General features: G+C 38.1%; 1 protein-coding gene across 1 annotated transcript; it reads left to right on the top strand.

The window, feature by feature from the left end:
* The first annotated feature begins 1206 nt into the window (after positions 1-1206).
* Positions 1207-16972, top strand: LOC121944041 (uncharacterized). The gene is made up of 15 exons (XM_088076009.1): positions 1207-1380; positions 3803-3846; positions 3956-4054; positions 4759-4827; positions 5480-5548; positions 6242-6351; positions 7884-8006; positions 9165-9267; positions 9373-9445; positions 13018-13476; positions 14438-14502; positions 14660-14769; positions 15979-16101; positions 16652-16754; positions 16860-16972. Exons 2-15 carry the CDS (start codon positions 3840-3842, stop codon positions 16934-16936), a joined length of 1590 nt encoding a protein of 529 aa, XP_087932135.1. The 5' UTR covers positions 1207-1380; positions 3803-3839; the 3' UTR covers positions 16937-16972.
* Positions 16973-18222: the final 1250 nt, after the last annotated feature.

The raw sequence follows: 18222 nt of genomic DNA, 5'->3' as shown, positions 1-18222 counted from the left end.
GAGGAAAAACTCCCGAAAAAGAAACCCTGTAACGGGGAAAAAAAAAAGGAAGAAACCTCAGGAAGAGCGGCAGAGGATGAGGGATCCCTCTTCCAGGACGGACAAATGAGCGATAGATGTCGTAAATAACAAATGAAATACAATCATGGCAAAAAAAGAAAGAGAAAGAGAGACGGGGAGAGAGGCACAGCAATAATAGAAACAGATGCATGTCATATTACAATAACGGCAGGTGTGAAATTAGTAATTGCTCTCTATGATGATGTTGGGTGGGGTGGTGATGATGAGGGTGATGATAACAGTCTCATGCATGTGTTGATTAGGAGGTGTCCAAAGGAAAGATCACAGCATCGGCGCAACCAGGACCAGACCACAATCAGGGCGAGCTAGGGGCACAGTATCAGTACAGCCACAGCACGAGCACAACCAAAGGCAGGATCACAGCATCAGCACAGCTATCACCACGATCAGGCACAGCCAGGGTTGCGGTCAGGATCTGGGAAAGCTATGAAACACGGGAGCAGGAACGCTCCGGAGAGGCAACGGGATTAACGTAGTGCAGTTCAACAGACCCGAGGTGGCGAACGGTAACAAGGATAAGCACTTAATGAGGATCCTGGAGTCACTGATCAGCAATCACGACTTAAATATGAAAGCCAGAGAGCAGTAATAGATCAAAAGCAGCGATGAATGACTGCCGTCCTGTTTTTGCCTGCGTGAGTGCGTTTGCTTGAGCATCACTGTCTTTTTATATTGCTATTTCAACTCTCAAGTAACTTCACATGGACGGATGCAGCACTAGCTTCAGGCTATGTGCTATCCGGATAATTTTAGCTACTGTTTTCCACCTTTGGGTCAACCATTCTCAGAGGTGTTCAGAAACACAGCTGAAAACATGATATATAAAACATACACAAGCTTTTTCTGACTCTGCTCCTTCAGGCTTTACCACATGATTAGTTTACCGGTGAACCCTGCCCATTTTTAAGCTTTTTTCACATACCAGGAAGGAGGCATTCGAGCCAAAAGTGGGAGGTTTAATTACTACTTAAGCCTTCATAGATGTCATGGTGGATTTTTGTATTCTGTGTGGATCATGCTCTGTTTTTGTAGCACTGAACAAATACTTCCTCTTACTTGGAATTGAGGTGTACCTCCAGGTAATCCAGGGCGTTCTTGGCCCAACACCATCAGTAGATAAACTACAGTGAGTCATTTTTCCTGAGCTAAAACAACTTGTCAGTGTGTGTAGCCTCGGTTCTTGCTTTTGTAAGTGAGTATTCAAGAGTTGGACTTTGTTTTGTTCGGCACCTCCACAGAGGAAGGCTGAAGGCACATGCAAACTCATAGACGGACGGAGATAAGATCATCTTGCAGCAGGTTTGCTATTATTATCATTTTCTGTCCTTTATTTAGTTTTATTTTTTCATTAGCTGATGCCAGTGGCACCACCTAGTCTTTCTAGGGTCCTAAATCTCTTAAGCACTGATTCTGATGTATTCTATTGTCGTAAATGAATTGGTCTCAATATTAGTCTATGAATGAGCTTTAAGAGGGCCATCACCAGGAGAACAGAACAAGATATTACATGACCAACGCTTATCTATCGATTAGCTGCTTGAGTATTGCATTTTGAAGTTCTGAATGAGGATTTGCAGTAGGATTGATTCAGGGGGCAGCTATTGCAATATACCATACGATTTTTTAACAATCATACACTAGAGGTTTTTGTAGAACAACACAGATTGCTATATGTTTGCTACATTATACTCTGCAAACACCATGGCAATCAGGAAAGTGCCAGCAGCCGTCGTGGATGTCATGGCTGGTGTTGTGGTTTATCTCACGCTGCTGCAGAAACAATAAATTATGTTTATTTGTACAGCACTGAGTGATTTTCTGTTTAAAGAGACATTTAAGCTGAATTTGACTATGTTTGTATAGAGCAACTGTCAGGAGTGCCTTTGAGCAATATGAGAAACTGACTTTGAATGTTGTTGACCCAGCACCGTCTCGAGATACATATCAGGGAAATTAATATGCAGTAAGTCATATTTCCTGACTTTAATAAAAAATAAAGGTATATCATACCAAGTAAACCTGGGCAATATCACAGTGTCACACTCTATTTAGAAATCCTGAAGGTATACTTTTTATTACTGTCTTAAATACAGGTGTCCCTCTTTCTACTGAACTCATTTTATGTGGTGCACAGCATGCACCACCCGAGTTCACTCTCCAGTAATCGCTGGTGGAACAGGTAGCTGAGCTAAAAGACACAGTGACATGTGGAGGGAGAGGTGACAAGACGGTTAACAGCCGGCGGCCAGCAGGCAGAGACAGGTTATGTGGAATAACAATTTTTTTACATCTAACGCTGTGAATTAAAGATTTATTTCGACCAAACCAGAGCAGGTGATTATTGGAATAATGGACTTACTAAATTACTAACAAGAGTAACCAAGGCTCTGAGTTTTATTTTGTTTCAGTTGAGGTTGAGAGAAGTGCTTTCTGTTAACGAGACAGTTGAGTCTCGTCAGTCTTTCATGATGGAGACAACGTTTGAACATGGATGTATTAAAGGGAAGTCTGGATACAGCCATGGGGGCGGGGCCTATGAGAGCTGCTCAGTGGTGCATGAAGCAGAAAAAGCTTTAGGTTTAGAAATGTTTAAAATGCCTGGATCTACTGGCCCGTAGAGCATTTGTAGTAGATATTAACAGCAGCCAAACGCGACTGAACGCGGTCGAGAGCGAGATTTTAAGATTAGTAAGATTTTATCTTACGGATCTTTTAGACTTTCTAAATGTTATCGAGCCAGATGGTTTACAGAGGCCGTTTCGTGAGGGTTTCGACACTCACAACAAAAATATTTACTGGTTTATAGGCATCTCTTTCTGCATGTTTGTCAATGGGAAAAAACTCTTTCTGAGCCAGTGTTATCACGTGACCAACTCAAATGCTGTAATTCCACTTTCAGCCACTATGTCAATTTTGCATCAACGCATAGCGCACTTTGTGGTGGCTTGCGTTTAAATTAAAAGGTTCTGTTTTTCCCTCTCTGTCCTGAAGCTTTCGTAGTGGCGGTAGTGTGAGCAGGTTCGTGTTTTTCTGTCTGCAGAGCTCCAATCGCAACTATCTTGTCTCATTTTGTGATTACGGAGCAGCAGTGCCGTTTGGAAATCTTTGCAATATCTTAACTGTAAAGCTGCTTGTTTCCAGCTCGCAGTGCATGCGTGGTTACGGTTTAACTTTCGTTAACGATAACATCCAACTGTTGACCGGAAGCTTCAGTTCCACAGCAAAAACCTTAAAAATAAAAGCACCGTGGTTTCCTCTTTGATTTATTTGACAATAATAATATTTTATTTAACTTTACTATAACAGTACTTTACTGTTTACTGATTGTATACATTACTTGACATTATAACAGTCTTGTATTAAACTTTATTATAACAGTAATTTGTGTAACTTTATTTTATGGCAGTAGCTACTTCATTTGTAACTGAAGTTCATTTAGTAATTTTATATTTTAGAAGTTAACAGTAGTTTAGAGGAGATTTTAATAATCAATGGTAGCTGCAGCCCTAAACAACCAAAACATGAATTATGAATTATTTTTTTATTTTAATTAGAAAAAGATTTAAGTGTAAACATACCGTATGAAAGGTTTCCTTGGAACAGCCGTTTTCACAGTTATTAAGCAGATAATTTTTATTTGCCCTTTGATCAATGTGCATGGCCTCAGGTTCTGGTTTTGTAAGTGCATGTGTATATAACAGCTGGTTTTTCTCTTGTTCAGGACACGAGAAGACTGAGGCTGCAGAGAAATTAATTTTATGACAGGTTTGATACGTATTGATTATAATCATATTTTATATTTCTTTTATAGCACCAGTCTAAGTCGTATGCTCTCTGCAGAAGTCCTTGTAACACGTCTGTCTCTCTGTCTCAGAGGTTATCATCATCTTTAACAGCAGCGTCATCACCACCATGAAGATGCTGACTGTTTCTGCACTTCTTTGTGCAACGATGTTTCTGACCAGAGCCAGCCGTGAGTATTTCCTGCACTGTTGGAGGGTGATTTAAAGTCTATGGGAACAATTTTTGAAGTATTTGTGTTTTACTGGAGCATTTCCATTTTCTGCTTCTCTCTACTTTACAACATTTCAGAATAAAATATTGCACTTTTGCACTTTTGACATAGATCTGACAGAGACGCAGATACAGGATTAAAAATATTGCTTACCCTTTGAAACCTGGTTTGATTTCTTTGAAAAACATGGAGAAAAAAGGTAGTAAATGTACCACAAGTTGTAAGAAAGTAGTAAAAGGTGAAAAGACTCCCAGGATATTACACATACACAAATATATATATATATATATATATATATATATATATAGTTATATATGTATATACACCTTTTTCTATGTCCTTAATAAAGTCATTATTGCTATTATTATTATTATTATTTTAATAATAATAATAATAATAATAATAATAATTAAAATTTCAAATTTAAAGGTAATTTTGTTGAACTTTTTACAGATTTATTTGCCATTTTCTAATGTTGCTCATTGCCCTCTTCCCACGTTGTTGAGAGAAATTAATTATTAATTATAATTATTATTATTTTAATAATAATAATAGGATTTTTTTTCCCCATAAATGGTATCTAAAATCATCATCATTCATCAATTTTTGGTGATTTTATTTGGTTTTGTTATTTTCTTTTTTTGGGGGGTTGGGTTGTCAAGCTGTCCAGCCAGCTCTTAAACATTCAGACGAACCATCAGCTCCTCCTCCATCGACAGCTCCATCAAAAGGTTGGTGAACATATATGGTGTGCTTTCTAAAATTACCATATTATTTATTTAAAGTTATTTTTCATAATTATTAATATTTTTTACTTTTTTCCAGGTTAATTCCTTGTTTGTTTGTGGTTGTTTTATCTTCTTTCAAATTTTTAGGTAATTTTGTTGAACTTTTTACATATTTATTTGCCATTTTTTAATGTTGCTCATTGCCCTCTTCCCACGTTGTTAAGAGAAATTAATTATTTATAATAATAATAATAATAATAATAATAATAATAATAATAATAATAATAATAATAATAATAGGATTTTTTTTTCCATAAAATGATATCTAAAATCATTGCTATACTATATCTACAATTATGTTAAGGAACTACAGCATATATTTAGATAATTCATCAATTTTTGGTGATTTTATTTGGTTTTGACATTTCTTTTTTTTTTGTGCTCATTTTCAGCCAATTTAGTTGTAACTTTTTACCCATTTCTAGCTACTTTGTTTGCCATGTCTTGTCATTGCCTTTCCCCTGTGAATATGTTATAGTTATTATAACATATTTTTTTTCAATTATGTTACAGAACAAAAATGTTTTTAGTATTCCATCAAATTCAACCAGTCCCTGTGAATTATGCTTTTTTTCCACCTCACTGGGTTGTCAAGCTGTCGAACCAGCTCGTCTACATTCAGACGAACCATCAGCTCCTCCTCCATCGACAGCTCCATTAATAGGTTGGTGAACATATATGGTGTGCTTTCTAAAATTACCATATTATTTATTTAAAGTTATTTTTCATAATTATTAATATTTTTCACTTTTTTCCAGGTTAATTCCTTGTTTGTTTGTTTCTTCTTTCAAATTTTTAGGTAATTTTGTTGAACTTTTTACAGATTTATTTGCATTTATTTTAGCCATTTTTTGCTCATTGACTTCTTCCCACATTGTTGAGAGAAATTAAGCCACTTTGCTCAGGTTTCAAAGGATTAATTTGTACTAGAACATATATAGATTTTAGTACTTTTACACAAAAGGAGAGTTCAACATTTCACACATCAGCTTTGCGCCCTTGCTGAGAGAAATGTGAAAAGATTGTGTTTATTCGTTGTTTTACTTGAGGAGACCTTAGACAGAGCCGTGTACGTGTAAGTGTGTATTTTGAACACGAGTATTTAGAATTAATTAACAGCAAAATAAACCAAAAAGCAGATGTCCTATGTCAGTAAATCCTGTGTTAAAATGTCCAACTCTGTAAATACAATGCCAATGGCTAGGAAGGATGCACACACACACACACACACACACACACACACACACACACACATACACACACACACGTGCGCGCGCATATGCAAATAATAATCTCCTGTAAACACAGAAATCTGCTCCTACATGTTCCTGCAGCTCTCTTGTGTGTTTGTGTTTAGGTGAGTTCGGCCCAGACGGCTGGAGACCGTTTTGTCCCCCTGACTGGACTGAACTAGACATTCGCTGTGTCCGCTACGTCGCAGAGCAGATGACTTGGGCTGAGGCCGAGGTAATCAGGATAATTTCATATTCAGCGGAGAAAGAAGTATTCAGATCCTTTAATTGAATGAAAGTGCGAATACCAGACTGTAAAAATACTCCTCACGAGTAAAAGTCCTGCGCTCAAAACCTTACTTAAGTATTATCAGCTAAACATTTAACCCTTAGGGCCAGCTTTATTATATTTTATTTTATATTACACACACTCATATCGCTCCATGCATAAAATGCACTTTTTCAAATCAAGCATATGCGTTTAATTTTTTAATCAACATCAAGATCTAGAGATACTGGACGGGTACCGAGAGCCGGTATTAACTGGTACCAGTATGTGATTGGTCGGTACTTAAGTGCGGCTAACGGTGCTGCTATCAATATTCATAAGTTACGTAACGTTAATTCATTCTAACCTGATTTGGACATTTCCGGCAAACTGCCCCTCGTGATGACGCTGCTCTGCTCGTAGTAGAAGTATTAAGGTGAACAGCAGAAAAAAACGAGCGGTCGAGTGTGTGGGCTCACTTTTCCAAAAGCCACGACGGTGCAGCTTAAGGTACTTTGTGTCAAAGTGTAGCTGAAAGTGCAGGAATGTCCTAAAATCCTAAAAACATCCTAAAATCCCGGAGACGTCCTAAAATACTGTGGAACATTCTAAAATTCTACATCAGGCATGTCAAACTGGTCCACAGGGGGGCCGGTGTGGCTGCAGGTTTTGTTTCCAACCAAGTAGCAGCACACCAGACTTGACTCATTTAATCAACTGATCTCCGTCTTCAGACAGTTGATTGGTCAAACTGTGTGCTCTTGGTTGGTTGGCACAAAAACCTGCAGCCACACCGGCCCCCCTGTGGACCGGTTTGACATGCCTGTTCTACATCATCATAACCTAAAATCAACATCCTAAAATACTAGGAACACCCTAAAGTCCTAATAATGTCTTAAAATGCTAGAAATGTCCTAAAATCATAAAATTGTTCTTAAACATGAGAAAATTTATTAAACATCAGAATTAAACAAAAATAAAAATCCCAGAAATCCCAGAAATCTCAGAAAATCTGAGAAATGTCCTAAAATCCTACATCATCATAACCTAAAATCAACATCTTAAAATCCTAGGAACATCCTAAAGTCCTAATAACGCCTAAATCCTAGGAACATCTTAAAGTCTTAGATATGTCCTAAAATTCATCTCAGAAAATCGTCCTGAAATCTTAGAAACATCCTTAAATCCGAGAAACATCTTAGAAACATTGTACCATCTGAGAAACGTAAAAAAACCCCTACATTCCCAGGAATGTCCTTAATTCCTAGAACGTCCTAAAATCCTGCAGTATTTCTGCTGCAGGGACAGACCGGTGTAATGTGTGGACTGTCTTTAAATGGGTGAAATACGTCTTTAAGGACAGTAAATGTATTTAGTTCTGTCTCACCGCTGTATTTCAGAGTATTTCTGCACTGAGTCAAACCTGTTTTTCCTGCGTATTTGCTTTATTGTCCCCTTCTTTCAGTGTCCTCTGACTAAAGTTGTGTCCTCCGCTGTAGGAGAACTGCGGGAGTCTGGGAGGAAGCCTCATATCTGTATTTGAAACAGAACACTTCAGTGATATTAAGGAACTGATCCGGACAGCTGGACCAGTGTGGGTCGGAGGCTCGAAAGCACCAGAGGTACATTATTTATCATAACACATCGTTTCACAGTATTTTTACTGTTCTTTATTAGAGTATAAACCTTCAGAGTCAACTTCAAATTTACATACACTGCGCACAAAATGTGCTTTTCAAAATCAAGCTTTAAAAAAGATAAGGTATTATTATTTTATACTTTTATTGGGTTTTTTAAATTGTTTTTATTTACTAACATCAGTCCTAACCATACATATCAAATACTCATAATTATTCCGAATTTTAACCCTTTCATTGCCAGGTTTTGTTCACGATGCCACAATATTTTCGCTATACTACATCCTAAGTAGATTAGTTTTTTTATTATCACTGCCTGGAATATGTCAGTGATTAGCAGCAACATTGACTTTTATCCATTTCTATTTTTTCGTGCAGCATCAAATACGAAATGCACTTTTTAAAATCAGGCTACAAAAAAAATATGATACATTATTTATTATTTTCTACTTTCATTGAGTTTGTTTGTTTTTTAAACTAACATCAGTCCTAATCATAAATATCATATAATAATCAATATTCAGAATTTTAACCCTTTAAATGCCAGGTTTTTCTCATGATACCAACATGTTTTTAGATTAAGAAAAAGAATTATTTTCAGCATACTACATGCTAAGTAGATTTGTTATTGATGCTGACAGTCTGGGATACGTCAGTGTGTGAGTGTAGCTGCTGACAGTCTGGGATATGTCAGTGTGTGAGTGTAGCTGCTGACAGTCTGGGATATGTGGAAATAGCATGTATTTCCTCCATATGCCAAATATGGTCAAAATGACCTCATCAGGTGGAAAATAGTCAAAATGACAAATTCAGAGTCAAAAGCCCAGAATGACACCCAGAAATAATACAAGTCCTGTTTTTCTGCTCTGATGGCTGTGGGATCAAAAATGTCAGTTTGAATGGGTTTCAATGGAGCATTTTTGGACCTGAACAGTCTGAATGTAACTATTTAGTTTCCACAGTGTATTTTAGACTTATTGTAGGAGCTGAGCTGCAAATTCACTGATTACACTCAAACACACAATCTGGACTATATTTAGGACACATGCATGAACATAGCCAAAATTATCAAAAAAAAATGAAGAAAGAAAAGTGTGTAAAATGTACCAAACAGTCCCTAACAAATGCTGTTTTGCCTCACAGGGTTCCAGTTGGTCCTGGAGCGATTATATGTCTCCCAGCTCTTTTCCTAACTTCTGCTCTGAAGGGAACTCTATGACAAACTGTCTGCAAGTGTCCTTTAAAGGTAAAATCAATCGACCTGAGTGTAATGTATGAGTGGTTTCATTTTTTTGAGTATTTACACAGTGGCGCTTCATTGGTTGTGACTCGTGTGTGTTTGCACTCACAGAGGACGGTCAGGGATGCTTGGAGGCTGTGATGTGTGAGGCCAAACTCCCGTCTGTCTGCAGCATCCTCATCATGTGATCTGACAGAGAGCTGCAGTCCATCTGTAAAAAACACAAACATGTCTGAGAAAACCTGAAGAATCTCATGTTACATCTTCATTTCCTCTCTATCGCTGTAACGCTGCTTCAGGAACAAAGTGACGTAAACTTGTTAACTCGCTGGTCTTATATAAGAGCAGAATGAAAGCTGTTCTTATCTTTCTTATCTCAAATTAAAAAGGGGAAGCATTGAAAATCTCTGTCTGTGGTTTACCATTGTTTGGGTGCACTGATTTAAGATGCAGTGATAGTTAAAATGATACAGTATAGCTCAGATCTGCCCAACAGCGCACCTGCCTCAGCACCAAGAAGATCACTCCGCCATTCCTGAGTCATATTCAGGAAACATGATATTATCACCACAGTGGTGCAAGAAGGGACAGCAGTATATGTTAATATCGCTGTACATAACTCTGTACATACGTCTGTACATACGTCTGACCAAATGAACAGCTCACTCATGGTGTCTGCTATATTGATCAGCAAGTGTGGCACAGAGAAGTTAAAAACACTGACAAGAAGAGCAGAAAACGGCAAACTGATTGGGACCACAGTGAAACATGAAAGACTAAACGACATCAAGAAGCTGCTGATGGCATCATTCATCAAGAAGCAGAATGAACAACATTTTGGGAAATGATGATGATGACCTCTGTCTTTTTCATAAATTTTGCACTGTACCATGCCCTTGAGTGTTTGGAAATGTTTGCCATCCTCCATCAGCTGTGCCGTGAGACGGAGCTACTAGCTTAAAAATACAGGTAAAGTTTGTGGGTGTAATCAGTAAAACTGTACATGGAAAATTACTTTTTGTCCGCCGATAAAACTGAGCAAGCTGAGCATTTCTGTGTTTATATCTGGTGTATTTATTTAGTTTGGGAAAGCCCACGATCTCCTGAAAGTATCAGCACAAGTTGGCTAGTGGACTGAGGGGGACTAGACAATGTGTCCGCTGCAGATCGTCGCTGACGTCCGAGCAACTTGCTGAAGTAGTAAACCACGTTTCATTTCATATAGGATTCTACTGACGTGAATAATGGTTTTCTATTAGATAGTAGAAGGTTAATTTATAAATTTAATTATTTGTTTCAATTACATTTGTCCTTGATCCTGTGCAATTTTTGAATTTGCATCAAAGTTTTGTGTCCTTATGGTTCCCAACAAGGACCGTCCATCCAGTGCAACAACTTGATCCAGGAAGTTAGGGGTTAACCACATCTCTGTGAAGATGTGCACAGAGCAGTCACATCTCATCCACTTTATTCTCCTGCAAGCGGACATTAGCCGAAAGAAGGCTTGTTAGAGGAACAGCTCTCAATCCAAATCGAGTCAGCCTCGCCTTGATGCCGGCTCTCCTCCCTCTCTTCATCCTCCGCTTTCGTTTCATTTCTCCCCTCTGGTCTGACTGGCCGCTCAGCGTTTGCCGTTGGTGGAGATCCTCTCCTGGTCTGCTGCATTCGGTCCAAACTCCATTCAACTTTTCCCTGTGTTGATTAATGCCTCTCTATCGAAAAAGTCGCGCTTCAGCAGAAGAGGCCATGGTGTTTTAAAAAATAGAAAAATATATCAAAAAAGTAGCAAGTATTTGAGGAGCTACCGGCTGTTGCATCTACATGTGCTGATGTAGACAAAGCAACTTTGCAAGCATGAAACACATGAAGAACATGGGGAAAAAAGCAATAAAAGCACCTCGGTCCTGACCGCATCACTGTCGGGCTCGAATGACGTTAAGTACAGCCTCTAAGGTAATATTGCTTAATCACGCACGATATGCATTCCTGTAAAAAAAGAGTAGATGAATCCTACAGTTTAACTTTCTGTTAACATCCAAGCTTCAAGTCCACAGCAAAAACATCTACACTTCACCTAAAACAAGCCGGGTCATTCAAAGTGAAAGCAAGACTTTAACTTAACTATAACAGAACTTTATCTTACGGCGTACTTTAACATTGTGACAGCCTTGTATTAAACTTTACTGGAACAGTACTTTATGTAACTTTATTTGTAACTGTAGTTCATTTAATAATTTTGTATTTTAGTGATGTACAGTAGTTAAGAGAAGTTTTTTGAAAGAAATATTGAGATTGTGTATCCTGATGTAGCCTAAAAATATAATGATATTACTTTAAAGCCATATTGTTCAGCCCTTAGACCGACAGCTCAACAATGTGAAGCCCGAAACAACCAAAACTGGATTTTTATCATAGACATTAACTACAAGCGACAAAGAACTAATGGTGCTTGTGGCTAAACATGCGTTAAATTAAATATTGTCAATGTCTCTATGACTGACAACTTTCAAACAGATCCTAAAGGAAATACTGGTCATCTGCAACAGAGGAGCTGCGGGCAAAAAAACAACTGTAGTGTAAACATATGAAAGGTGTCCTTGGAACTGCTGTTTTCACAGTTAGACAGCAGATGCACTTTTTATTTGTCTTTCTGTCAGTGTAGCCTCAGGTTCTGGTTTTGTAAGTGCATGTGTATATAACAGCTGGTTTTTCTTTTGTTCGGCACACAAGAAGACTGAGGCTGCAGAGAAATTAATTTTACAACAGGTTTGCGACAAACATGATTATAGTCATATTTTATATTTCCTTTAAAGCACCAGTCTAACGTCTGTCTCTCTGTCTCAGAGGTTATCATCATCTTTAACAGCTGCGTCATCACCACCATGAAGATGCTGACTGTGTCTGCACTTCTTTGTGCAACGGTGTTTCTGACCAGAGCCAGCCGTGAGTGTTTCCTGCAGTGTTGGAGGGTGATTTAAAGTATTGTCTCTGGGAATTTCTTATTGAAAAATATATATTTTACTGAAGCATTTTCTTTTTCTGTTTTTTTCTACATATCGGAGTAAACTTTGCCCTTTTGACTGAGATCAAGCTACAGGATTTAAATGTTGCGTTACCCTTTGAAACTGGGACCATCATCACTTTATTTGCCTCCAGATGCCTTTCATAAGCTATTTAACCCTTTGAAATTTGGTGTGATTTAAAAAAAACCAAAACACCCCAACATTGACGAAAAAAGGCAATGACCAACCAGACAAGAAATGTACCATGAACCGTAAGAAAGTAGTAAAAGTTTGCAAGAGCATGACCTGAAATTTGTTTTTACACAGACACATATATAAAATAATTTGCTGTGTCTATTGTTTTTTTGTGTATACGCTATTTTATGTAGCTGGCTATGGACCTTTGTCTGTGTCCTTAATGAAATTGTTATTATTATTATTACTACTGTTGTTAGTATTATTATTATGTCCAGAAAATTATAATTCTAATTATTCTGAAAATATATTTCAAATTATGTTACAGTACAAACGTATACAGATATATCCAGTTTTCATCATTTTGGTCCTTTTTGTGCTAATTTTCACCAGTTCACTGTAACTTTTAACCAATTTCCAGCTATTCTTTCAGGCATGTCTTGTGAAGTTGCTCATTGACTGATTTTGCAATCGCAAAAAAAAATTCAGTAATTTCAACCAGTCCTTATGAATTCTGCGAAATATTTCAACTCACTGGTGTGTGAACCTGTCCACACAGCTCTTCCACATCCAGACAAACCATCAGCTACACCTCCAATGACTCCGCCTCCATCAACTACACCTCCAATGACATCACCTCCAATGACATCACCTCCATCAACTACACCTCCAATGACATCACCTCCATCAACTACACCTCCAATGACATCACCTCCATCAACTACACCTCCAATGACATCACCTCCATCAACTACACCTCCAATGACATCACCTCCAACAACTACACCTCCAATGACATCACCTCCATCAACTACACCTCCAATGACATCACCTCCAACAACTACACCTCCAGTGACTCCGCCTCCAACAACTACACCTCCATTGACCCCTTTATGTACACCTTCATCAACTACACCTCCAGTGACTCCGCCTCCAACATCTACACCTCCAGTGACTCCGCCTCCAACATCTACACCTCCAGTGACTCCGCCTCCAACATCTACACCTCCAACAACAGGTCTGTGGACAAATAGGATTTGCTTTCTTTTAAAAACATGGGGACAATGAGAAAGAACAAAAAGAAAACTATTGAAATAAAGGGGGGGAATGTTTAAAATATATAATTATAATTATGTATATAAAATTATTTTTCAGAATAATAATTATTTGTAAGCACTTTTTCAGATTTTATATTAAATTTTCCTGAACATTTTACAATTTTATTTGTATTTTTTAGCCATTTTTTCTTGCTAATTGCCTATTCCCAATTTAGTATTTGCATTTTTTGCTCTTTTTTGTCTTTTTTTTTCTTATGTTTCTTATTGCTTTCCTCACACTTTTTTTGGAAAGAAATCAGGCTAATTTGCTCATGTCTTAGACGATTGTTTAGAAATTACAAATATATAAAACAATTTACAGTGTCTATTGTATTTTTGTATATAGACTAATGTTTGTTTCTATGTAGTATGCTATCGCCCTTGTTCGTTTCTTTTTCCCTTTTTTTAATTTTTGGGTAATTTTCTTGAAGTTTTTATAGGTTTTGCATTGTAGACATTTTTTTCTTATGTTGCTAATTGCTTTCTTCACTTTTTTTTGAATTTGTATTTTTTTGTCACTGTTTTTCTTGTGTTTCTCATTGCCTTCTTCCCACGTTTTTGAAAGAAATTAAGCCAATTTGCTCAGATTTCAAATGATTAATTAGTAACAGAGCATTTATAGATTTTTTTTATTTTTTCATTGACAATCACAAAATTGAGGCTTTGCTTCCTTGCTGAGAGAAACATGAAAACATAAATGTTTTTATCCATTTTTCCACCAGAGGAGATCCTACCTACAACAGAGCTTTATATAAGTGAGTGAGTATTTCTTACGTGTGTAATGATGCATGTTTGAGACATGACTATTTATAATTAATTAACAATTAAATAAGCCAAACAGCAGATGTCCTAAGTCACTGACTGCCGTGTTAATTTGTCCAGCTTTTACAGACATAGACCCTTGGGCGGTAACTCTACCTCCAACCTTTCCAGAGATGTCATCTCCAGTACCAACTGGTTGGTAGGATGCACACACACACACACACACACTTGTCTGTGTGTATACATACACATACACACATACATATGCAAATAATACCCTCCTGTAAACACAGGAAACTGCTCGCACACGTTCCTGCAGCTCTCTCGTGTGTTTGTGTTTAGACGAGTTCGGCCCAAACGGCTGGAGACCGTCTTGTCCTCCTGACTGGACTGAGCAAGGTTTTCGTTGTGTCCGCTTTGTTCCAGACAAGATGACTTGGGCTGAGGCTGAGGTAATCACGATAATTTCATATTCAGCGGAGAAAGAAGTATTTAGATCCTTTACTAAAGTAAAAGTGCTAACACCAGACTGTAAAAATACTCCTCAGCTAAATGTGGCCCACTTTAATATTACACACACTCGTGTCGCTCTGCGCACAAAATGCACTTTTCAAGCTTTAAAAACGATGAATGAATATCATTTTCTACTTTCACTGAGTTTATTTTTTAACCAACATCAAGATCCTGAGACGACCCGCCCCTCTCTCGAGCTCTGTCTCGCAAACTCGCACAAATCCCACAAAACGGTACAAAAGGCGAAATACACAAAGATTCTGTGACTGCACTTCCCGTTTCTGTCCTCAAATCTTTACAAAAATGTATTATAGTACAAAGTTTGGCTGTAATTGTAAACAGGAAGTGGGTGCCACGCTGCATCCTGCACAATGAAAACAAACGCCGAAAAAACTGAGATCAAACTGATCAAATATGATGGAAGACTCTGAGGTGCATATTTCTCCCCTCAAACGTTTTCAGTTACATGTTTTGGCCCTTTGCACTGATACCCAACACTATTTTTAATAGACAATCCAAATAATGTCATAATGACAATCAAAACCCTAATGTCCGAAAATCCTGGAAACGACCCGCAATCCTAGAAACATGCTAAAATTTTACAAACATGCTAAAACCCTAAAAACGTCCTAAGACCCATGAACCATCCTTAAAATATTCCAAAATCCTACAAACGTCCTGACATCTGAAAACTGTCTTAAAATCCTAGAAATGTCCTCAATACAAGACATGTCCCATAATCGTAGAAACATCCTACAATATGAGAAATATACCATCTTAGGACATTTAGGACATTTTTGGGGCATCTCTCAGACTTTAGGACTTTCCTAGGAATGTCCCAAAATCTGAGAGATGCCCCTAAATGTCCTAAAATACAAGAAATATCCTAAGATCCTAAAACATCCTGAAATTTGAAATACATCCCATAATCCTGCAGTATTTCTGCTGCAGGGACAGACTGGTGTAATGTGTGGACTGTCTTTAAATGGGTGAAATACGTCTTTAAGGACAGTAAATGCATTTAGTTCTGTCTCACCGCTGTATTTCAGAGTATTTCTGCACTGAGTCAAACCTGTTTTTCCTGCGTATTTGCTTTATTGTCCCCTTCTTTCAGTGTCCTCTGACTAAAGTTGTGTCCTCCGCTGTAGGAGAACTGCGGGAGTCTGGGAGGAAGCCTCATATCTGTATTTGAAACAGAACACTTCAGTGATATTAAGGAACTGATCTGGACAGCTGGACCAGTGTGGGTCGGAGGCTCGAAAGCACCAGAGGTACATTATTTATCATAACACATCGTTTCACAGTATTTTTACTGTTCTTATTACAATATTGACCCTTGTGGCACAAAATGCACTTTTTTGAAATTGTTTTTTTAACCAACATCAGTCCTCATCATAACTATCAAATATTCATTCATTCATCAGAATTATTTTCCCCTTGTAAAGTACATTTGGCTGCATTTCTTGTATGAAAGGTGCTATACAAATGAAGTTTTATTATTATTATTATTAAAGTACTAAGGAGCTTTTTTTTAAATCACAGCCGGAGATATGAATGATCAGCAGCAACACTGATTGTAACAGTGGGATCAAAAATGTCGGTTTGAATGGGTTTCAATGGCGCATTTTTGGCACTTTACAGTCTGAATGTAACTATGTAGTTTCCACAGTGTTTTTTTAGACTTATTGCAGGAGCTGAGCTTGCCTTTTTTTTTTATTTGCATGATAACAGACAAAATGATACAAAAAAAAATGAAGAATGTAAAGTAAAATGAGTCGAACAGTCTCTGAGGGTTCATTCAAACAAATTTTTGCCTCACAGGGTTCCAGTTGGTCCTGGAGCGATTATATGTCTCCCAGCTCTTTTCCTAACTTCTGCTCTGAAGGGAACTCTATGACAAACTGTCTGCAAGCGTCCTTTAAAGGTAAAATCAATCGACCTGAGCGTAATGTATGAGTGGTTTCATTTTTTTGAGTATTTACACAGTGGCGCTTCATTGGTTGTGACTCGTGTGTGTTTGCACTCACAGAGGACGGTCAGGGATGCTTGGAGGCTGTGATGTGTGAGGCCAAACTCCCGTCTGTCTGCAGCATCTTCATCATGTGATCTGACAGAGAGCTGCAGTCCATCTGTAATTTAGAGAAATGTCACCAAGGTAACCAGGAGACTGATGTGGGATGTTTTTAACCAACACTGCCGCTGCTGTGTGCTCTGAGTGAAGTGTTATAAGTCAAAAATAAATTTAAAAAGACAAAAACTATTTGCACGTGATGTTATTTCATCAAGATGTTCGAAGACGAGTGAAGGTCCAGGTCTTACCGGTGGTGCAGTGAGTAAATCACACATGGGTCCAAGGTTTCAATCCAAACATTTTTTCACAAACTTCACCAAAATCCTCGACAACACACCTGATTCAAGCAGGTGGATGCTTCATTTCCGCTCAGGATTTGTCCCCAACACTTAAAATTGGTGATTGTTCAAAAGTTTGGGGATTTTCCTCTCTGTCTTGTGCTGGTGACTTCCTGGTCCTCCAGCCGGTGGGCGGGGTCAGAGAGGTTATCAGGAATACCTGCAGCTGTGTGGATGAACATCAGGGCTGCGTTCAGCCGCGACGAAACGTTTCAAAGTGTTCATACAGAGACAGAGCTGTGTTTCAGTTCACATATAAAGGAGCTTTATATGTGAACTGAACTTACATCTGCACTGGCAAAACAAGTGTGAAAAAACACAAAACGTGTACGTAAAACCCTTATGGACACATTTTACATTTTCATTCTTTTTTATTTCTTTCTTTTTTTTTGATAATTGTGTGTGTGTGTTGATGCATGTGTCCTAAATGTAGTCCAGATTGTGTGTTTGAGTGTAATCAGTGAATTTGCAGCTCAGCTCCTACAATAAGTCTAAAATACACTGTGGAAACTAAATAGTTACATTCAGACTGTTCAGGTCCAAAAATGCTCCATTGAAACCCATTCAAACTGACATTTTTGATCCCACAGCCATCAGAGCAGAAAAACAGGACTTGTATTATTTCTGGGTGTCATTCTGGGCTTTTGACTCTGAATTTGTCATTTTGACTATTTTCCACCTGATGAGGTCATTTTGACCATATTTGGCATATGGAGGAAATACATGCTATTTCCACTAGGTGACCTGTCACAGTCAATGTAGCTGCTGATCACTGACATATCCCAGACTGTCAGCAGCTACACTCACACGCTGACATATCCCAGACTGTCAGCAGCTACACTCACACGCTGACATATCCCAGACTGTCAGCAGCTACACTCACACACTGACATATCCCAGACTGTCAGCAGCTACACTCACACACTGACATATCCCAGACTGTCAGCAGCTACACTCACACACTGACATATCCCAGACTGTCA

This window comes from Plectropomus leopardus, chromosome 4, assembly GCF_026936395.1.
Source record: "Plectropomus leopardus strain MGB_pleo_1.0 chromosome 4, ASM2693639v1, whole genome shotgun sequence".
NCBI classification, from domain to species: domain Eukaryota; kingdom Metazoa; phylum Chordata; class Actinopteri; order Perciformes; family Serranidae; genus Plectropomus; species Plectropomus leopardus.
Note: the sequence above shows the minus strand (reverse complement) of the source record. Positions and strands in the feature narration are given on the sequence as shown.

Bases quoted from the DNA above. Each gene is read 5' to 3' on its own strand.
- LOC121944041 (XM_088076009.1), top strand. The intron at 5,549-6,241 runs GTTGGTGAACAT...GTTTGTGTTTAG, and splicing joins ATCGACAGCTCCATTAATAG to GTGAGTTCGGCCCAGACGGC. The intron at 9,268-9,372 runs GTAAAATCAATC...TTGCACTCACAG, and splicing joins TCTGCAAGTGTCCTTTAAAG to AGGACGGTCAGGGATGCTTG.